Source organism: Schistocerca gregaria, chromosome 8 (assembly GCF_023897955.1).
Source record: "Schistocerca gregaria isolate iqSchGreg1 chromosome 8, iqSchGreg1.2, whole genome shotgun sequence".
Taxonomy (NCBI): domain Eukaryota; kingdom Metazoa; phylum Arthropoda; class Insecta; order Orthoptera; family Acrididae; genus Schistocerca; species Schistocerca gregaria.
Window position 1 is genome coordinate 196,761,635 of NC_064927.1, and position 24,073 is coordinate 196,785,707.

Consider the following 24,073-nt stretch of genomic DNA (forward strand, 5'->3'; position numbering starts at 1 on the left):
CTTTTGTCAAATTACAAAAAAAAACCATGCTGATCTTTTGACTTTTGCTTCTTGGGGGAATCTCACGCTGTAAACTAATTGACGTTAAGAGTAACCCTACTACTTTTGTCTTTCTGGAATAAAACTGACCTTTCTCTTAAAGGTTTCTTTAGTTATACTTTGACAGATACTTCATCCCATACTATATACTATTTATACACAGTATGTGGTGTCTGCTTTTTTGGACATTTCTTTGTGTCTTCATTCATAGTGCCTGCGCGATTGAAATGTGTGTGACAGGTCTGAAAGAATGGACACCACATATATAATTAAGGTGAGGACAACCAATTGTTCACTTCAGTGCAGATGCACACCACACTTTAACTCTTATGAAAATCGATGAAATGCCACGAGTAATGAGGATAATCGGTAAGGGGCACTACATCAGTGGTGTGAGGATAAAATGAGAATTTGGGTCTGGTTGAAGGCATGCTAGGGTAGTCTGAGTGGATGTGATGACCACCATGTGCAGATGGTGCATTGGACTGTGCATCTATGTAGTAAGCAGGAGACCTGAGTTCGAATCCTGGCCTGTCACAAGTTTTTGACTTTCCCCATTGATTTAAATCAAAGCTCACTAGTAGCTAAAGCCAATCTTCTCTTTGTGAATAAAATACATATTTGAACCATCAGCTGTTTTTATTTTATACCCAAATATCTATTGGTTTCAGTCTTCGGTCATCTTCACGGATAAGGGTTAAAATGATTTAAGCCACCATACTGCATTTACTTAAAATGTGTAGTGCATGGCATGAATTTAAATATATGACAAAGGACTTTTAAAGCAAACATACAAATCCTAAATGTATATAGAGCAGTATCGAAGAGAAGATCAGGACTCTCAGCTGATGGTTCATATATGCATTTTATGCATTATTTAACAGCTGTTGACAGTCACCTTCTGACAATGTTCTGTTCGTGTCTTTATACAATTTGTATTTGTGCTTTTTTGTGTCATTTCATTAAATTCTATTCAATGGGCATTCTCTTGCTCACTCACTAACCTCTACCATTCTCACGAAATGCAGTGTTCATGTTTTTTCTGCTAATTATAAATTACTCATAAAACAATCAGATAAACAAGTTATTCTTTGTGTGCTTCACTTTGCAGTGTGTTGCAAGCCGTTACAACAGGTCTATTATGAGGTTAGAGTACGACACCCACTACCACAAAACGCATTAGAGATTGCTATCACTGTGTATCAGTTCTGCTTTTGCAGAAGTGCAAATTTAAAATGTACAATATGGGAGGGACAAGGTTTGGTGCTCTTGCATGTCTGTTCTCCTTATGGCAGTCTAAGTTGTTTTTTTTGTTTATGCTTGCTGTCGACTGACGCTAAAATATCTGCACTACACACTGTCATCCATGTGAACTCCATGATGATAAAAATACACACACACAGAGAGAGAAAGAGAGAGAGAGAGAGAGAGAGGTGGAAGGCACTCAATAAAACTCCTGCAGCATTCAAAAGAGAGGAAAGTACCGCAGGGAAACAGGAAATTTTCATCTAGAAATTTAAGGTTTTTATTTCAATTTGATTTTGCAAATTTTTTTGGAATGCATTCCCCAAAAAATAGAATTAAATAATGTCTCTACTTGGTTATCATTTCACTTTACAAATAATTTTCTTAGGCATAATGATTCCACCATAGTCCAAAAAGACTACAAAAATTACCTTAATTTGTCACTGCAGATCATTGTATTTTTTTCCCTGCATTTTTATATATATATGCTTATTGAGATCTCGTCGTAGAGTATTCACATTATCTCTTACTTAATGTCTGTACTTGGTTATCATTTCATTTTAGAAATATTTTTCTTAGACATAATGATTCCACCATAGTACAAAAAGACTACAAAAATTACCTTAATTTGTCGCTGCAGATCATTATATTTTTTTTCTGCATTTTTATATATGTCCTTATTTAGATCTCGTCGCAGAGTATTCACATTATCTCTTAATTCCTTAAACCGTCCTTCTGAAATTGATTTCTGAAACAGAAAGAAACTTTCCAGTATGATGAAACTGCTAGACAAAGACAAATATTAATAATACACACTGAAATAATCTGTTAATGTTATAAAATTTTCTATTTTTATTATTCTGTTCAAATTACCAAGACTATTTGTAGAAGTAACCGTTTAAGTGTTCTGAGAATTCACATGATGCCATGATTAAAATGACAAAGATGACACTATTTGCAGTTTCCAATCCTAGAAGATTTTGCATGACAGTGTAACTTTACATTTGGTTTCAAAGGAAACACAACATTTCACATACGTGTGTGTAATCTCAGTTCAACGTAAATGTGATGTCACGCGCGTATAAGTAGCACCTCCACCCAGTTCTTGCAGGTTAGTGTTTGACGATCACATAACCACCATCAATTACTTACTGCTTCAGCATTAAGCCAGCTATCAAGCTCTAACATATCAGTAATACCAGTAGAGAGCAACCAGCAATCTAACCGAAATCCAGGGATTTAACATCAGCATTATGACAGAGTGATCACGTGACACCTGGGGCATCTAAATGACAACATGCTAGGTCAAGACGCAAATGAAAAGTGCCTGTCCAGCCCACAAAGGGCACAAAGTCCAGTCACCACCACTGAGCAGGCAACTGCCTTGTTGTCCAGATAAGCATCCTCACTCAAATCACTGCCTACTGGAGCAGTCATCGGTGCCTGGCACTGTCATTCAACTGGACCATTTGCTACACGGTCTAGCATCTAGCAAACTGAGACACTACAAACTACCGCCTGCTTAGGGACTGCCATTACCTGACACCACCAGTGACATAGTGTGCCAAAGGCAAAGTTCCACCAGTTCCCCTGGTCCCAGTGTAGCCCCTACAAGCTCATTTAACACCAAACTGTAATGAAGTCGACAGAATTAGGTACTGTCCATTGTTGCACGGTAAGGGGAGCAGGTGTCCTGTGGAGCAGGTACAGACACGCCAGGGTGGCTATTCCAACTCCCTCATTTTCTCCGAGCATTTGGGTTCTCTAGTGGGCAGCAGGAGCAAATTCATCAATGTTTTTATTATACCTGGATTCATTTACTAGTCTTCATCCAAGTACTGTCTCCAGGCACTTATCCAACAGGAGGGTGGGTGTTGAACTCAACGTCCTTGGCATTGGTGCACTGTTGCGATACTGGCAACAGTTGTAAACAACACAGCATGGCTTGGAGAAAACACTTGCTGGGCAGGCCCTCCCTGAGCTAACTGACTGCTGAGTCATTGTTGGCCATGCAGCTGTGCTTTAAGCTCACATTGTGGCTAGGGGGGTCATTTAGAAAGCTGCTTCTGTCTTCTGACATCTGCCTGTATTGTAATTGTAAACTGTCGAAGTTGCATTGGTAAAGTATCGTAACTTCAAGCGCTGATAGAAAGCACCGAAGCTGAAATCGTTATAGGTACGGAAAGGGAGGAAGGTTCATCTGTTTAGCAAGAGTAATAGAAGGCAGATTTCAGACTACCTAACAGATCAAAACGAAAATTTCTGTTCCAACACTGACAATGTTGAGTATTTATGGAAAAAGTTCAAGACAATCGTAAAATGCGTTTTAGACAGGTACGTGCTGACTAAAACTATGAGGGACGGGAAAAACCCACCATCATTCAACAACAAAGTTAGGAAACTACTGTGAAATCAAAGAGAGCTTCACTGCAAGTTTAAATGCAGCCAAAGCCTCTCAGACAAACAGAAGCTAAATGATGTCAAAGTTAGCGTAAGGAGGGCTATGCGTGAAGTGTTCAGTGAATTCGAAAGTAAAATTCTATGTACCGACTTGACAGAAAATCCTAGGAAGTTCTGGCTTACCTTAAATCAGTAAGTGGATTGAAGCAACATATCCAGACACACTGGGATGATAATGGCATTGAAACAGAGGATGACACGCATAAAGCTGAAATACTAAACACCTTTTTCCAAAGCTGTTTCACAGAGGAAGACCCCACTGCAGTTCCTTCTGTAAATCCTCGCACGAACGAAAAAATGGCCAACATCAAAATAAGTGTCCAAGGAATACAAAAGCAACTGAAATCACTCAACAGAGGAAAGTCCACTGGACCTGACGGGATACCAATTTGATTCTACACAGAGTATGCGAAAGAACTTGACCCCCTTCTAACAGCCGTATACCGCAAGTCTATGGAGGAACGGAAGGTTTCAAATGATTGGAAAAGAGCACAGGTAGTTCCAGTTTTCAAGAAGGGTTGTCGAGCAGATGCACAAAACTATAGGCCTATATCTTTGACATCGATCTGTAGTAGAATTCTTTTGCTCGCGTATCATGTCATTTCTGGAAACCCAAAGTCTACTCTGTAGGAGTCAACATGGATTCCGGAAACAGCGATCGTGTGAGATCCAACTCGCTTTATTTTTTCATGAGACCCAGAAAATATTAGATATAGGCTCCCAGGTAGATGCAATTTTCCTTGACTTCCGGAAGGCGTTCGATACACACTGTCGCCTGATAAACAAAGTAAGAGCCTACGGAATATCAGACCAGCTGTGTGGCTGGATTGAAGAGTTTTTAGCAAACAGAACACAGCATGTTGTTCTCAATGGAGAGACGCCTACACATGTTAAAGTAACCTCTGGCGTGCCGCAGAGGAGTGTTATAGGACTATTGCAGTACAACCACAAGAAAAACTAAGCTTTCACATATAATATTGATTATTAGAAATCCCCTCCATCCGAAAATGTGGTTAGGCAGGATCCTAAAAGCACCAGCCTCAATTGCGGCAGCTGAACATTTCTGACAAGCACGATTATAAATTTCACTGATGTGCATTGTGAATTTCGTGGGTTATCTGGTTGAATACATGTTATGTCAGTCACTTTGACTTTTCCTGTAGTAAAGCCAGTTACGTGTGAAATTGCACAGAATCACTTCACAGTTTTTCCCCAAAGGTAATTTTACTTTTTGCCATCATTATTGCTTTTCACAATATATGTAAATGGCCCAGTAGATAGTGTCGGAAGTTCCATGTGGCTTTTCGTGGATGATGATGTAGTATACAGAGATGTTGCAGCATTAGAAAATTGCAGCGAAATGCAGGAAGATCTGCAGCGGATAGGCACTTGGTGCAGGGAGTGACAACTGACCCTTAACATAGACAAATGTAATGTATTGCGAATACATAGAACGAAGGATTTTTTATTGTATGATTATATGACAGTGGAACAAACACTGGTAGCAGTTACTTCTGTAAAATATCTGGGAGTATGCGTACGGAACGATTTGAAGTGGAATGATCATATAAAATTAATTGTTGGTAAGGCGGGTGCCAGGTCGAGATTCATTGGGAGAGTCCTTGGAAAATGTACTCCATCAACAAAGGAGGTGGCTTATAAAACAATTGTTCGCCCTATCCCCCTTTTTTTACATATATTTTTGATAGTTCACCTACAAGAAGAGGTAATTTAAGCTTATCCCAAGCCACAAGAACATATACTTCACCATTTTTAGTGTCTTCTGATGTGGAACATTTTAGCTTCCTTTTTCTTTTTTTTGTTTTTAGCCAGTTGATATTGTTCTTTAGTTTTGTTTTGTTTTAGGGCACAAAAACAACTAGGGTCATACACGCCCATTCCATAACTGTAGACCACAAAGACAGAGAGAGGAGTTAATCCCAATCCACGGAAGAGAAGACAGCAACAAACAGGGACGTGGAGAAAGGTCTATAAAATACATCATAGAGAAACGGAGGTCCTGAATTAAACATTAAGTGGCCTTTGCCATATTGCTACAATGGAAAAAAGTAAAACGTGGTCAACGGCCAATAATCTGACAGCAAACATAAACGAGTATGTAAGTGGGTAAAAAAAAAGGTCATTCCGTCAAGAAATGGCAGACCATCAAAGGTTGAGCACAAAGTGATGGGGGAGAACTACTTGACACATGGCGATGGCTAAAAGGTTGGTGGCCGATACGCAACCAAGCTAAAATGATCTCCTCACGGCGAGAGGAGGTAGTCCAAGATGATGGGAGAGGCTTAATAATGCAGGGCTTCTTCCCATGAAGGGAGGACCAGTGGCGATGCCAAAGTGATACCACCAGATGACAGACGGCAACACATGGATCATCGGAGGGAATGGAAATAGCAGGCCAAGGTACGAGGAGTGCAGCCTTGACAGCAGCATCAGCAGTTTTGTTCCCCATCAGACCAATGTGACCAGGAACCCACATAAATAGCACAATGGTCGCTGAAGAGTGAGCAAGTTACAGCTCTTCTGGCTCTGTTGCACTAACGGATGGACGGTGTACAGCACACAGAGGCGCTGAAGGGCACAGAGTGTCAGAGCAGATGATGCAATTGAAAAGCCTGTCATCCTATGTACTGCATGGCCTTATACAAGGCAAAGAGCTCCCCTGCAAATACTGAGCAGTGTTCCTTAAGCAGATACCAAAAATTGCCAGTGCCAATGACAAAGGCATACCCAACACCACACTCAATCCGAGAGCCATCCGTGTACACAAAGGTACTATTACGAGGTTCCATGCAAAAGTTGTGAAACTTACAGAGATAGAGTGAGGCTAGAGTAGTGTCCTCGGGTTGCGAATGAAGGCCGAGATGTACATGGGCCGCCACTTGAGGGCTAGGTGGTGAAGGGTTCAGGCCTAATGGGAACGTGGCAGGTATCATGAAGTTAAACTGCCAGAGCAAGAGCCGAAAGCAAACTCCAGGAGGTAACAAAGAAGAGGGACATGCCCCATATCGCCGATCAAACGAGTCATCGTAGAAGGAGGCATAGGGGGGTGGCCACGCACGGTAGACAAACGGCAGGCCTATTTTCTGAAGAGAAAGTCACACCAGTAGGACAGTGGTAGTTCGTCAGCTTTTGCATTCAGACTCTCAATCGGGCTAGTGTAAAAGGTGCCCGAAGCCAAATGGATGCCACGATGGTGGCTAGTATTGAGACTGCATAAGAGGGTCGGACATGCAGATACATAAATGAAACAGCCATAGTTCAGTTTCGAATGGACAGAGGAGGGGGGGGTTTGATCTGCTAAGTACCACTGTGGACACGTATGACATTGAGGGGTTGCAGACAGTGGTCTGCCAGATAAGACACATGGGAGGACCAAGAAAGTTTCCTATCGAGTGTGAGCCCCAGGAATTTCAAAATTTCAATGAATGGCAGAGCAACAGTCCAAGATGTAAAGACGGTGGAAGAAACCAACTGCATGGGACGATCGGGATATCGCTGAATATGCTGCTCAATGAGACAAGTCCGTGGAGAACTGCAATAGATGGCAAAATCATCAATGAAAAGGGAACCGGTGATGCCTGCTGTGAGACAGGCCATTATCGGGATAATGGTGATAGCAATGAGGACAATACTCAGAACAGAACCATAAGGCACACCGTTTTCCTGGAAAAAGGTGTCCAATAAGGCAGAACCCACACATACCTTGGTTACGTGGAGTTCTAAAAATTCCTGAACGAAACGAGGCATGTTGCCATGGAAGTCCCACGTGTAGAGATTACGGAGGATACCAGTCCTCCAGCACGTGTCATAGGCTTTCTCCAAATCAAAAAAACACGTCCACAGTCTGGGATTTCTACAGAAAACCATTCATTACATGGGTGAATAAGTGACGAGACGGTCAATTGCAGGATCCCACGCTATAAATCCACACTGTACAGTAGTTAGTAAACTGCAAGGCTCGAGCCACCACACGAACTGGGCACAAATCATATGTTCCATCGCCTTGCAAAAACAGCTCATGAGAGAAACGGGACTGTACCTAGAAGAAAGGTGTTTCTCCTTAATGGGCCTAGGTATGGGTATGACAGCGGCTTCATGCCAACTACTGGGAAATGTGCCCTCTGTTCAGATGTGGTTGTACGTATGAAGCAGAAAGTGCTTGTCCACAAGAGAAATGTGTCGCAATATCTGAATATGAAAATCGTCTGGCCCTGGGGCAGAAGTTTGGGATAAAGTGAGAGCAAGAGCTAGCTACCTCACAGTAGAGGCAGAATTGTAGCATTCACGATTCTGAGAAGAGAGAGGCGTCACTCAAGCCTCCTCTGCTCATTTCCTATGGATGAAGGCAGGGTGATAGTGGGAGGAGCTCGAAATCTCCGCAAAATGGCAGCCCAAGCTGTTAGAGATAGAAATAGTGTCCACTATGACACTGTCTGCTACTGCTGCACCGAAAATTGGGGAATGGATATTGGTCCCAGAGAACTGTTGGAGGTTGGCCTACATGACGGAAGAAGGAGTGGAACAGTGAGAAGAACTAGTGAATGAAATCCAGCTAGCTTTACTGCTATTCCGAAGAACGTGACAACACTATGCATGCTGGTGTTCATAATGAACCACTGTAGGGTGATGGTTAAAAATGCGGAGAGCACATCTCTGCGGCCTCCAAGGGACCAGGATGCAGCGTTGAAAACAGGAAGTGCAAGAAATGGAACATTCTGCAATGGTAAGGATAACATTTGTAAGATATTCTACCTGATCATCACAGCTGGGCAAATGTTCGTTGAAGGCCGAGAGGGAGGTGTAAAGCGTACGGTTGCTTTAGAAAGCTGACATTTGGGTGTGCATGTAGGTGAGGTAGCACTCAGTAAACAGATAGCGCACACGAGAAATAGTCACTTGAGTATGTGTCAGAGAGAACAGACCACTCGAGACTACGGGCAAGTTGGGTAGGACACAAAGAAAGGTCCAAATGGGAATAGGTGTGGGTGGAGTCTGAAAGGAATGTGGGTGCTCCTGTGTTAGCACAGAGGAGGTTAAGTTGATTGAGGAGATCAGCTAAGAGGATAGGTTCTGGGAGAACCCCAATGGGAATGGTGCATATTAAACTCACCAAGAAGCAGCAAAAAGGGGTGAAACAGCTGCCCAATAATCTGGAGGAAGTCTGTCCTGGCGACATTGAATGATGAAGGGATGTACGCGGTACAAAGGGAAAAAGTCAATTGAAGAAGGAAAGGGTGAACTGCAACAGCTTGAAGGCTGGTAGTCAGTGAGATGGGTTGATGAACAGCATGACTCCCCCATGAAATGGAATGCCATCCTCAGGGGGAAGATCAAAATGGACTGGAAAGAAATTCCTCGGCAGCTGCGGAGTGCCAGCCTTCAACAACTCACTGCTACAGGGTGCAGAGGCTGGAGGATCATGCTATATGAGAGCTGCAGAGGCATCAGCATTCTCCCTCTGTCGATCTGTGGAGCCCAGGATAGAAAAACGGTTGGTGGTGCGCACTGGCGACACAGAGGTTGGCCAGGCGACGGTATTTCTTGGCGACACCATCGAAGATGATCTCCGAGTCAACCAAGGAGAAGATCGTTTGCCTTTGTTTGACTTTTTGGAGTCTTTCTGGTTGGCCAAGGAAGACTCAGATGTTTGTTGGCTGAAGGGATGTAGGATGTCTTTGCGGGAGTATACCTTCTATTATTTCCATCTTGCCAGTTGTGTAGCAGGTGACTTCGGGCCCAAGAGGCGAAAGTTTGGTGGCTTGTCGCAGAACTGGACAAGTAGACGGCAATGCTATCATGACACTGGGAGATTTCACAACTGCAGTGCTGAATTTGAGTTTGCATGTCAGCATGACCATGTCCATGGAGCGAGAGGTAGCAAGAACAGTACTGTAAATGCCATATGGTAGAATGCAGGGTTTCAAATGCAAACAACTTGTGAGCGACCGGCTAAGGCACTTTTTCCTTTACCTAGATGTCCTGGGCAGCCTGCTTGGTCATCACTGCAGTTGATACAACGGGAGAAAGAGAGATGACACTGTTAGCAGTGCATCGGGTTCGGAATGTACAGTCGAACTGGGATAACTTCATAGCGTGTTTTGATCTTGGACTGAAGCATCAGCCTACCAAAAGTAAGAAAAAGAGTGCATGTGGACACTATGGATGCGTCTACCTTTCTCATCACCCAATGGACTGAAATGACACCCTGATCAGAGAGGTACATTAGGATTTCTGCTTCGGTCAGACCATATAACAGCCTAGCATAAGTAACACCATGGGAAGAATTCAAACTCCTGGCCTTTAGGAGTGCACAGGGAGCAAGAAGAAAAAGAGGATCCTCACACGCCGAAACGGAAGAAGGATAGGAGAAGGTGAACAAAAGTGGTAAGACTGTTGTTACTTCAACCACTGAAAATGCGGAACACATTCCGAAAAACACCCCAGACATGTTCCCCAAGACGGGGGAAAAAGAATAGCAAGAGGATAGACATGCAGCACAGAAGGGAAGAGATGCTGCAAAGGCTGAGATTCTGTGGTAGCTAAGTACAAACCCGCCGAAGAGCAGCGAGCCCCCTGTGTTCTGTCATAAATACCTTACTGAGGAACGCTGAATGATATGAGGTGTAATCTATTATTAAATGTTAAATTTAAGGTAGCCCAAATTCTTACCTCAGATTACTGATGAAAGGGTACTTCCATTCATTTTTTCTCATCAGTCAATGGTTTTATTTGATCTGAACACCAATACAAAGTTTTATCTGAATGTTGCCAATACACTTTCATGTAGAAAATTAATTATACTAGCTATTAGAATGGGTGGTGGTTTGTTGCCAGACAGTTTTTGTTATAAGTTTTCCTGTAAATATTGGTTTTTGTTATACCACGGCACTTCTCTTTTCTTAAGCTATCAAATGTATATACATTGTTTCCCTTAAGAGAGTGAGGAAGAAAGGTTGAAGAAGTTACTTCTGCATGTTCACACAAAAAAAAAACCACCACTTTCAACTGTTAGCTTATAGCAAAATAATTGCCACTTCCATACAATACCTCAGTCTGAAAAGGGCTGCTTGTCATATGACAGTAAAAAATAAATACTGATGGAAGTAAACATCCATCCCCAGAGTGGTAGAATGTAGTAAAACAAAAGAAGTTACAATGAATGTGGCTGAGAATGAATGTTTTGTGAACAACACTGAGCAGTTCACTGTGTTCTTACATTCTGACAGCAATTTCAGTAACCATACAAATGACAGTGGAAGTTTTATATAATTTAAGTGGACTGCATACATTGGTGTTACAGCTTGAGTTGACAGTATTGGATACTCTTCACTTAAAACTTCTGGGTTGAAAGGCCATGGTCGATGTATAAAACTTGACCCTGATGTTTTGTCTCCAACTGCAGGAGATATCCTCTGAGGTAATGCGCTGAACTACAAAGAGAACTCGAGGAAGTGATGATTATATAGACAATGCAGAAGGCGCCATTGTCCATCATGTGGTGTCGGCTCTGAGACTGTCTGGTAATGCCAACATTCTCGATTGCAAGTAATTGATCGTCACACTTCTGGTGCAATGCTGATATCCAAATTTTATCCAATTTAACACCTTCCTCTTTCATGTTAAAATAATCATGGTTTTTATCAATTTTGATAGCCTCTCTATACATGTGCGCATAATAATGACCTTATTAATGAATGGAAGAAAAACCTTGCCACTGGGCAGCTGCTGTTCATCGTTGCTCCTGATTCTATGCCTAGAGCCTACTGTTGGGCCACTGTTGTTCGTCATTGCTCCTGATCCTCTGCGAAGTGCTAGCAAGGAGATAGATCGAGCACTTTGCTCTAGGCAGAGAATTAGGAGCAACAATAAACAACAGCCGCCGAACGGCAACATTTTTTTCCGTTCATTACTACAGTCACAGATTGCATTGGGAGAGTGTTAAGCACATATGGAGTGGAAACTATTTTCAGACCCACCGGAAAAATAAAAGAATATTTAAGATCGGCAAAAGATCTACGACATCATTTGGCTACACTGAGGTTATATAAAATTCCTTGTAGCTGCGGACAGCTTTATATCGGAATCACAAAGAGAAGTATTAACACCCATCTTGTTGAACATAAGAGGAATTGCCGCCTGGGTCACATGGATAAATTGGCTGTAGCAAAACATGTTTGCCAGGAAAGTAATCATGAAATAAAATTCAGCGAGATAAGCATCATACCTAAAACCTCGCATTACTACGCGAGCATGTCTAAATAATTTTAACAGGAAAAAGGAAGGTGTTACATTGGATACAATTTGGATGTCAGCATTGCACCGGAAGCGAGACAATATATTACCTTCAATCGAGAATGTTGACATAACCAGAGACGGTCTCATAGCTGACACCACTTGATGGACAGTGGCGCCATCTGCATTGCCTATACAGGGTGTTACAAAAAGGTAGGGCCAAACTGTCAGGAAACACAAAGGAAGAAAATATGTTATGAGGACATGTGTCAGGAAATGCTTACTTTCCATGTTAGAGCTCATTTTATTACTTCTCTTCAAATTGCATTAATCATGGAATGGAAACACACAGCAACAGAACATACCAGCATGACTTCAAACACTTTGTTACAAGAAATGTTCAAAATGTCCTCCATTAGCAAGGATACATGCATCCACCCTCTGTCGCATGGAATCCCTGATGTGCTGATGCAGCCCTGGAGAATGGCGTATTGTATCACACCCATCCACAATATGAGCACAAAGAGTCTCTACATTTGGTACCGGGGTTGCGCAGACAAGAGCTTTCAAATGCCCCCATAAATGAAAGTCAAGAGGGTTGAGGTCTGGAGAGTGTGGAGGCCACGGAATTGGTCCGCCTCTACCAATCCATCGGTCACCGAATATCTTGTTGAGAGGCGTAAGAACACTTCGACTGAAATGTGCAAGAGCTCCATCGTGCATGAACCACATGTTGTGTCGTACTTGTAAAGGCACATGTTCTAGCAGCACAGGTAGAGTATCCCGTATGAAATCATGATAACGTGCTCCATTGAGCGTAGGTGGAAGAACATGGGGCACAATCAAGACATCACCAACAATGCCTGCCCAAATGTTCACAGAAAATCTGTGTTGATGATGTGATTGCACAATTGCGTGAGGATTCTCATCAGCCACAGATGTTGATTGTGAAAATTTACAATTTGATCACGTTGGAATTAAGCCTCATCCGTAAAGAGAACATTTGCACTGAAATGAGGATTGACACATTGTTGGGCTAACCATTCGCAGAAGTGTACCCGTGGAGACCAATCATCTACTGATAGTGCCTGCACACGCTGTACATGGTACGGAAACACCTGGTTCTCCCCTCCATACAGTGACATGGTCAACGTTACCTTGTACAGCAGCAACTTCTCTGACGCTGACATTAGGGTTATCGTCAACTGCACAAAGAATTGCCTTGTCCATTGCAGGTGTTCTCGTCGTTCTAGGTCTTCCCCAGGCGAGTTATAGGCTGGAATGTTCCATGCTCCTTAAGACGCCGATCAATTGCTTCGAACGGGACACCTTCGTTCTGGAAATTTGTCTCAATACAAACGTACCGCGCCAGGGCTATTGCCCCGTGCTAATCCATAAATCAAATGGGCATCCGCCAACTTCGAATTTGTAAACATTGCACTGACTGCAAAAAACCACGTTCGTGACAAACACTGACCTGTTGATTCTGCGTACTGATGTGTTTGATGCTAGTACTGTAGAGTAATGAGTCGCATGTCAACACAAGCACCAAAGTCAACATTACCTTCCTTCAATTGGGCCAACTGGCGCTGAATCGAGGAAGTACAGTACATACTGACGAAACACAAATGAGCTCTAACGTAGAAAGTAAGCATTTCCGGACACATGTCCACATAACATCTTTTCTTTATTTTTGTGTGAGGAATGTTTCCTGAAAGTTCGGCTGTACCTTTTTGTAACACCCTGTATAATCAGCACATTCTCTAGTTCTCTGTGCAGTTCGTCACTTTACCTCAGAGGATGTCTCCTGCAGTCGGAGATGAAATGTCAGTGGAGAGCTTCATAAATCAATCAAGGCCTATCAGCCTAGAAGTTTGAAGTGAAGAGAACATTGCCGTGAAAGCCTACATTGTATAATCAGTATTGGATACTGTCAGCCCCATTAGATGGTGTGGAGTAGGTGTACGCTTTCTATTCCATCCTCACCTTGAACATACCGATTCTCTTGTCGCCCAGCAGTTACAAAATGGAATCATGGAATAAAACATTAGTCTATGGGTAGCAATCATAGAGATTGTACCAAAAACGAACACACAACAGAACCACAACATTTTTGATGTGATTAGAGGTGCTCGAATACATGAACAGTTACACATGTGTATCCAGTCCCAAACATTACAGAAACATTCAGGTGTTTTTTAGGCTGAGGTGACTCTCACTGCAAACAAATATAGAACTGGGTCAGGAACAGTCTATCTCCAACAGACATCTAAACAAAATTAAAGCAAATATTAATGGAATACAAACTCTGATTGTGACTGAGTTCTTGATAAATGGTGAACAAAAGAGAAACACAGAACACCTAAATGATTTTGGCACTGCAGGTGACAGTGTCAACTGCAGCAAAATATGGTGTACTGAAGCTATAAATATAACATATTTACTCCAGATTGGAGTGAGATATTGCTGGACACTCCCTTCTTTGCCTTTGACAATGTGTTGTGCCTGGCAAGACTCTACTTGCACGTGGAAAATCAGGTAACTTAATGGGCTCATACCACTCAAGGAAGAATTATCTCTGACTGATTTCTGGGGTTGGGTTGGGTGTGGGATTGAAGGGACCAGACTGCTAAGGTCATCGGTCCCTTGTTCCACGATAAAATCACACGAAATAAAAACTGTCAGTCGTTAAAAACGGAGAACTGAGACAAGGGACGACACAATACAAGAAAGACAGACAAAGATCAGACAAACGGAACTAAAAGCACACCGAGTGTGAAGGTGGTTGGCCGACCATGAAAATAAGGAAAAGCCAACCACAAAATGACATTAAAACCCACAGTTTAAAACCGCAGGCCAAAGGCCCAAGTCAATACAGGAAATAAAAGGACAAGCACTCAAATCATACGATAAAAACCCCCTGCCCGAATAAGACTCAACACGAGGTCCGCCATAGCAACGTCATCACATAAAAGGGCAGGGAGGGTATTAGGCAGCGCAAACGTCTGCCTGAGTCCTGTTAAAAGCGGGCAGTCCACCAAAATGTGGACCACCGTCAGAGGTGCCCCGCAGCGACATAGCGGTGGGTCCTCCCGGCGCAACAAATGGCCGTGCGTCAGCCACGTGTGGCTAACGCGCAGCCGGCAGAGGACGACAGAGTCCTTCTGAGAGGCCCGCATGGAGGAGCGCCACACACCGGTCGTCTCCTTCACCGCCCGAAGTTTGTTGGGCGTGGGCAGGGTGCGCCACTCGTCACCCCAGGCACCAAGCACTTTCTGGCGCAAAAGCAACAGGAGATCACACCCCATAAGGCCGAGTTCCAGAGCCGGTGAACTCACTGCCTGTTTAGCCAGCGTGTCAACCCGCTCATTGCCCGGGATGCCGACATGACCTGGGGTCCAAACAAAGACCACGGAGCGGCCGCAACGGACAAGAGCATGGAGCGACTCGTGGATGGCCATCACCAGACGGGAACGAGGAAAGCACTGGTCAAGAGCTCGTAAACCACTCAGGGAGTCACTACAGATGACAAAGGACTCACCTGAGCGGGAGCGGATATACTCTAGGGCGCGATAGATGGCAACCAACTCGGCAGTGTATACACTGTTCCCGGGTGCCAGCGACCGTTGCTCACAATGATCCTCTAGAGTAAGAGCGTAACCAGTGCGACCAGAGACCATCGAACCGTCGGTATAGGCCACGGCAGATCCGGGAAACTCGGCAAGGAGAGAAACAAAGCGGCGGTGGAGGGCCGGAGGAGGGACCGAGTCTTTCGGACCCTGTGCCAAATCCAGCCGAATGCATGGTCGGCACACACACCAAGGGGGCAGACGGAGATTGGCCCGGAAAACAGGCGGGAGAGGAAAAAACTCAATCCCACACAGTAGAGCCCGGATGCGAACCGCGATTGTACACCCTGACCGGGGCCGCCTGTCTGGAAGATGGACGATCGAGTGCGGGAACAGGAGACGGTAGTTGGGATGCCCTGGCAAACTACAAACATGGGCAGCATAAGCGGCCAGAAGTCTGTCGCGCCGGGTCCGCAATGGAGGAACACCAGCCTCCACAAGTAAGCTGTCAACAGGGCTTGTTCGAAATGCTCCTGTGGCAAGTCGGATCCCGCAGTGATGGATGAGATCCAGCAATTGTAATGCTGATGGCGATGCCGAACCATAAGCCACACACCCATAATCAAAGCGGGACTGGATCAGCGCTTGATACAGCCGGAGAAGGGTGGACCGATCGGCACCCCATCCGGTGTGGCTAAGGCAACGGAGAGCGTTTAAATGCCGCCAGCATGTTTGTTTAAGCTGCCTAATATGAGGCAGCCAAGTCAACCGGGCATCAAATACCAGTCCCAAGAACCGATGCGTCTCTACCACAGCAAGAGGTTCACCGTCAAGGTAAAGGCGTGGCTCAGGGTGAACCGTGCGATGCCGGCAGAAATGCATGACGCAGGTCTTAGCGGCCGAAAACTGGAAGCCGTGCGCTACAGCCCATGACTGCGCCTTGCGGATATCGCCCTGCAGCTGGCGCTCAGCAACTGCAATGCCAGCGGAGCTGTAGTAGAGGCAGAAGTCGTCTGCATACAGCGAAGCTGCGACGGACGATCCCACCACCTCAGCGAGCCCATTGATCGCAATAAAAAACAGGGAGACACTGAGGACAGACCCCTGTGGGACCCCGTTCTCCTGGACCCGGGAGAACTATGGGACGCAGCAACTTGCACGCGGAAGGAACGATACGACAGAAAATTCTGAATAAAAATCGGGAGCGGGCCCCTAAGACCCCACCCATGAAGTGTGGCCAGGATGTGATATCACCAAGTCGTATCGTACGCCTTCCGCATGTCGAAGAAGATGGCAACCAGATGTTGGCGGCGTGCAAAGGCTGTACGGACGGCAGACTCTAGGGAGACCAGATTATCGACGGCAGAGCGGCCTTTACGGAACCCACCCTGAGACGGAGCCAGAAGGCCTCAAGACTCGAGGAGCCAACTCAACCTCCGGCTCACCATACGTTCTAGCAACTTGCAAAGAACGTTGGCGAGGCTTATGGGGCGGTAGCTGTCCACCTCCAGCGGGTTCTTGCCAGGTTTCAATACGGGGAGGACGATGGTTTCTCGCCATTGACACGGGAACACACCCTCAACCCAGATGCGGTTGAAAACATCTAGGAGGCGTCGCTGGCAATTCACAGAGAGGTGTTTCAGCATCTGGCTGTGGATACGGTCTGGCCCAGGAGCCGTATCAGGGCAAGCAGATAGCGCACTCTGGAATTCCCAGTTGCTGAAAGGAGCATTGTACGACTCCGCGTGGCGCGTGTGAAAGGAAAGCCTCCAACTTTCCAACCGCTCTTTCTGGGAGCGGAAGGCCAGTGGGTAATTCGTAGATGCGGAACACTGAGCAAAATGCGCTGCTAACCGGTCCGCAATCGTGTCGGAGTCAGTACACACCACTCCATTCAGCGAAAGCCCAGGGACAGAGACAGGCGGCCGATAGCCATGGAGTCGCCTAATCTTAGCCCAAACCTGCGATGCAGAGGTACGGACGCCAATGGTGGAAACATACCGTTCCCAGCACTCCTGCTTCCGTTGGCGAATAAGGCGTCGGGCACGGGCACGGAGCTGTTTAAAAACGATGAGGTTCTCCAAGGACGGGTGCTGCTTATGGCGATGAAGAGCCCGCTGGCGATCTCTAATCGCCTCTGCGATCTCGGGCGCCCACCAAGGCACAGTCCTCCGCCGAGGGGACCCGGATGAACAGGGAATCGCAGATGCCGCCGCAGAAACGATGCCGGTGGTGACCGACTGAACCACCGCATCAATGGTGTCAGGGGAAGGATGTGCGATAGTGGCGAGAGATGAGAACAAGCCCCAATCAGCCTTATTCAGAGCCCATCTGGAGGGGCGTTCAGAAGAGTGACGCTGTGGTAGTGACAGAAAGATGGGGAAATGGTCACTACCACATAAGTTGTCATGGACACTCCAGTGGATGGATGGTGAAAGTCCGGGGCTGCAGATAGAAAGGTTAATGGCCGAAAATGTGCCATGGACTACGCTGGAATGTGTCGGCTCTCCCGTGTTTAAGAGGCAGAGGTCAAGCTGCGAGAGAAGAGTCTCGACATCTCTACCCCGGCCAGTAATCGCGGCGCTACCCCACAGGGGGTTATGGGCGTTAAGGTCGCCCAGTAACACAAAAGGAGGAGGCAGTTGTGCTATCAATGCAGCCAACACATGACGCGAGACATCACCATCTGGCGGAAGATACAAACTGCAGACAGTAATAGGCTGAGGCGTCCACATCCTTACAGCGACAGCCTCTAAAGGTGTGTGAAGAGGTACACATTCGCTGTAGACAGAGTTAAGGATGTAGACGCAGACTCCACCAGATACCCTCTCATAAGCTGCCCGGTTCTTGTAATAACCCCGATACCCATGTAGGGCAGGGGTCCGCATTGCCGGAAACCAAGTTTCCTGTAGGGCAATGCAGAGGAAAGGGTGACTGCTGATGAGTTGGCGAAGCTCAGCAAGGTGGTGGAAAAAAGCGCTGCAGTTCCACTGGAGTATCGCTTTGTCCATGTCCGAAAAAGGCGTGAAGGGGCCGAGGAGGCAGATCACGCCACTGGGGCACCTGCTGCCACCGATGGAGGACCAGTACAATCTGCTTCCATGGTGTCTGAGGGTCCGGCGAGATCCAGGTCCTCAGCGGACGCCCGGATCTCCACCTTATCCTCGGACGCAGAGCCTGTAGGGAGCAGTGGGGTGGGTGCCACCGCGTGGTCCTTGGCCTTAGAGGTCTTCTTCTTCGTCTTGACTCTCTGGTCCTTGGGTTTCATTGGCTGGGAGGGCTCCAGCGAGTCAGTCTCCGGGACGGAGGAGGAGCGGGAAGCCCTGCGACCAGCCGCTGGTCTGCTTTTCTTCCATTGGCTGACGTCACCCTTCCCAGAGGCGGAAACCTGGGAAGGAAGGGACCCAAGGGACCCTTTCCGTGCTATTCGAGCCGGGGAAGTTTGAGGCTTCCCCAGCTTAGAAGTGGGGACTGATGTCCCCGATGGTTGGGGGGTTGCTGCTCCTGAGGCAGGTAGTGCAGGAGCAGCAGGGAATGAAGTGCCCCCCACCATCAAGGGGGCAGGTGTAGCATTCCGGCTCTGAGAGGTGGCAGTCTGAGGGAGAGCTAATGGGGCCATAACAGTAGTAGCCGCGGCGTAAGAGGCAGTCATTCGAACAGGATGGAGGCGTTCGAACTTCTGCCTGGCCTCAGTGTATGTCAGGCGGTCCAGGGTCTTATACTCCATGATTTTGCGCTCTTTCTGGAAGACCCTGCAGTCTGGCGAGCAAGGCGAGTGGTGCTCTCCGCAGTTTACACAGATGGGAGGCGGAGCACATGGAGTATTGGGGTGTGATGGGCGTCCACAATCTTGACATGTGAGGCTGGAAGTACAGCGGGAAGACATATGCCCGAACTTCCAGCACTTAAAGCACCGCATCGGGGGAGGGATATATGGCTTGACGTCACAACGATAGATCATCACCTTGACCTTCTCAGGTAAGGTATCACCCTCGAAGGCCAAGATGAAGGCACCGGTGGCAACCTGCTTATCCCTTGGACCACGATGTACGCGCCGGACGAAGTGAACACCTCGCCGCTCTAAATTGGCGCGAAGCTCGTCATCGGACTGCAATAGAAGGTCCCGATGGAATATTATGCCCTGGACCATATTAAGACTCTTATGGGGCGTGATTGTAACCGGAACATCCCCCAGCTTGTTACAATCGAGTAACCGGCGGGACTGAGCGGAGGACGCCGATTTGATCAAAACCGAGCCCGAGCGCATTTTGGACAAGCCCTCCACCTCCCCGAACTTGTCCTCTAAGTGCTCGACGAAGAACTGAGGCTTCATGGATGTAAAGGATTCACCATCAGCTCTCGTACACACCAGGTAGCGGGGCGAGTATGGTTCGCTGGCATCCTTAGTCTTTCGTTCCTCCCATGGTGTAGCCAGGGAGGGGAACGATTTGGGGTCATATGTAGTTGCGTTGTATTGAGCCCTGGAACGCTTAGAGACTGCTGGCGGCTGGCCGCCAGCAAGAGATGATGTACCACGCTTCATTGCGGGTCATCCGCCCTGATGCCACCTACTCCGACCAAGGGCCCTCCCCACGGGCGCCACCCAGCCTCAGCAACGACCACCTGGCAGGATGGCAATTGCCGGGAGTCCCAATGCCCCGAGGAGATAGGCATCTACTCCTTGGCATACATGGGGAGTTAACGGTGCTGGCATCAGCAGAGCGATCCCTGTGTAGTCAGGGGGCTACAACCAACAGGGTACATGGCGGCCCCACCACAACGGACTGGCTACCGTGCTGGATTTCAGGTGATGTAGTCCAATATCGTCATTGGCGCATAAAGCGACACAGCATAGCAGATTGCAATAAACTGCACCCAAGAACAAATCCACGCCCAAGAGATGGTAGGTGAGCGGGACTGCTAAGCGATGACGACAAACCTGGCTAGAGATGGTAATGCATGATGGACACATCGCTCCTTGTAAGGCGCCCTTCCCCAATCGGCTCGCTCTTCGGAAAATTTAGAAGGATGGAGATCAAACCCGTTAGGGGACCATCTCACAAGGCCAAAACGTTTGAGACTCCTTTTAGTCGCCTCTTACGACAGGCAGGAATACCGTGGGCCTATTCTTACCCCCGAACCCACAGGGGGAACTGATTTCTGGCACCTACCACTATTCACTGAAACATCCATTACAAAGTCATTTTTACCAAAGTATAGTGGGACTCATGTTTTACATTCTACTATTCTGAGTTGAGCTTTATTCCTGCAATGCAGTCTGTCAATGTCACACTCTGCATTCTGTTATGAATTTAAGATTTCATACATGGACGAGGAATGCCATGATTGCTGTGATATTTTAGTTAGCAAAAACAATCTTGTAGCCCACATACTCTAAATCTTTGCCAAAGCACAGATTTTATGAACAGGATAATTCATCTCATTCATATTTGCTGGATTTTGTATATAGAATTCTATATACAAGTCAAACTGAGATGTAATTAACAAGTTATATCAGAAATGAGTCAAGAGTCTGTCATAGGCTATATGGTCAAATACATTGAAAAGCGTGAAATGGGTCTGTATTTACAGATGATTTGGTGAAAACATTGGTGTTACTACAGCGTACACCTACGTGCATACTCTACAAACTACAGTACAGTTCATGGCGGCGAGTACCTTGTGCCGCTACTAGCAATTTCTTTCCCCATTCCATTCGCAAATATAATGAGGGAGAAATGACTGTCTAAAAGAATCCATATGAACCCTAATTTCTCAAATCTCTTCTTCACAATTCTTATATGAAATGTGCATTGGTGGCAGTAGCATTAAATGCAGTCAGCCTCAAATGCATGTTCTCTAAATTTCCACAACAGCGCTTCATGAAAAGAGTGCTGTCTTCCCTTTAGGGAGTCCCGTTACGTCACAAATGCATCTCCGTAATACATGGGTGCTTGTCAGCAGCACACCTCTGAATTGCTTTAATATCTTCCTCTAATCCAATCTAACGTGTGTCACAAACACTCTACCAGTACTTAAGAATGGGCTGCACAAGCTTTCTATACACCGAAACTTCAAGGTAGATTAAAACTGTGTGCTGGACCAAGACTCAAACTCAGGACCTAGAGCACTTTCCCGCGAAGGTAAAGGTCCCGAGTTCGAGTCTCGGGATGGCACACAGTTTTAATCTGCCATGAAGTTTCATATCAGCGCACACTCCACTACAGAGTGAAAATCTCATTCTGGGATTATACACCATCCTCTTCATGGACTAGCTACACTTTCCCAAAACTCTCCCTATAAAATGAAGTCAGTCATTTGCCTTCCCTACTATAACCGGATGTACTCATTCTCTTTCATATCGGTGTGCAATATTACAGTTTGATATTTAATCTATGTAACTATGTCAAGCTGCAACCTACAAATGCTGTACTCAAATGTTACAGGACTGTTTTTCCTACTCAGCTGCACTAATTTACATTATTCTACATTTAGAGCTAGCTGTCATTCACCACACCTACTAGACATTTTGTCCGAGTCATCCTGTATAACGTTACAGTCACTTAGTGACATCATCTTGTACACTAAAGCATCATCAGAAGAAAAACTGTAATTTTATAATCAGCCAATCTGTCACATTATTTGTGTATACAGAGAATAAAATAAGTCCTATTACACTTTCCTGGGACACTCCTGGTGGTGCCCTCGTCTTTTAGAAAAACTTGCTGTTGAGGACAACACACAGGGTTAAATTACTTAAAATGTCTTTGAGCCACTTGCATATCTGGGGACCCAAACCGTATGCTCAGACCTTTGTCAGCCAACTGCAGATGGGCACCATGATAATTGCTTTGTATAAATCTAGGAATATGGAGTCTGCCTGTTTCCCTCCATCCATGGTTTGTAGCATATCATGTGAGAAAAGGACAAGCTGAGTTTTGCACGAGTGATTCTTTCTAAATCTGTGACGATTTGTGGGGAGAAGCTTTTCCTCCTCAAAGAAATTTATTACGTTCAATCTCAGAATGTATTCAAGAATTCTGCAGTGAACCAATGTAAGAATATTGGTCTGTAATTATGCAGATCCGTTCCTTTATGTTTCTGATATACAGGAGTCACTTGCACTTTTTTCCAGTCGCTTCAGACTTTGTGCTGGGTGAGAGATTCACAATAAATGTACGTTAAGTAAGGGACCAATGCCAAAGAGTACTCTCTGTAAAACTGAGTTGGAATTTCATCTGGATCTGGCGACTTTTTTGTTTTCAACTCTTTCAGTTACTTTTCTATGCCATAGATGCCAATTTCTACATCCCGTATATGGGAGTCATATGACAGGCAAACAACAGTGTATTTGTATGATCCTCTTGCATGAATGATCTCCTAAATGTGAAATTTAAAACTTCAGCTTTCCTGATTTTATGAATGGCTAGAATTTTCTCAGATTTTCGATAAGATCTTTTGCTTAGGTATGATGGTTTAAATTATTGTTTGCTGAAGCACTGATCATCTTATGGACGCACAAACTACTACTATCCTATCCCTGTTAACATTAGCGTGCTCATTTTTGAACCAGGGGTGCAATAGTCTGTTTCCTCACCCTTTTCTGAATTTTGTTATTGAACCACAGAGGATCCTTTCTGCTCTTAATCCACTTCCTTGGCACATACATTCCCAAAGCACAAATCTCCTTTTTCTGGAATAAACTGTTCCCTGGCATTCTTGATTGATATATTAACATTAGTAACCATTTTCACAATGATGGGCCACCATCACTAATTCCTCTCTCTGTACTGACACTATCAATAAGGTCAAGCCTATTTGTAGCTACAAGCTCTAAATTGTTTCCATTGTATGCGAGTTGTCTAAATAGTTCTTAAAGGCAGTTTTCAGAAAATGTGTTCAGAAGTACTTCACAAGAATGTCTGTCTGCAGCACCAGTAATGAATCTGTAGACATACCAGTCCACACTCTATAGATTACAGTCACCCCCATCTGGTTATTTCTGCACTACTGACCATACATTTTTCTTTAAGTGATTCTAAAACTGTGACAGCTGAATCAGGTGTATAGCGTACCCAGAAAAAAAAAAAAAAAAAAAGACCACGCTCGGTAGAGCAACTTTTACATATGTGTATAATAGGTTAAGTTTAGAATGTATTTTTTTCCTGTGTGTAACAGGTAAAAGCAATTAGTCACACAGGATTGGTGTGATTCAATTTTGTAGATGTTAAGGAATAACATTATTTTTAAGGAATTGCATTTTGAAAGAAAAATGAACAAGAATATTTTACAAATTTCATTTCTGAAAATGCTTTAAAAATGTTTTTAAAAATTCATAAAAATGTTTTTAAAAATTCAACAGCATGTAATGATGAAAGAATTTTTCATTATTGTATCATGAATATTTTTGAACTGTAGTAGTAATGAAACTTCTGAAATTCAATATTATAGTGTATATGTTATTCCCTGTATTTATGTCTATACCAATCCTGAAATATGATCAATCA

At 45.1% G+C, this 24,073-nt stretch overlaps 1 protein-coding gene across 1 annotated transcript in view; it reads right to left on the minus strand.

Moving 5' to 3' along the window:
• The window catches only part of LOC126283945 (DNA repair protein RAD50), a 238,345-nt gene that overhangs the window by 15,098 nt on the left and 199,174 nt on the right, over positions 1–24,073 (minus strand). Inside the window, exon 22 of the mRNA XM_049982352.1 lies at positions 1,907–2,032. Coding sequence (XP_049838309.1) covers positions 1,907–2,032 — 126 coding nt within the window. The remainder of the gene's footprint in view (positions 1–1,906; positions 2,033–24,073) is intronic.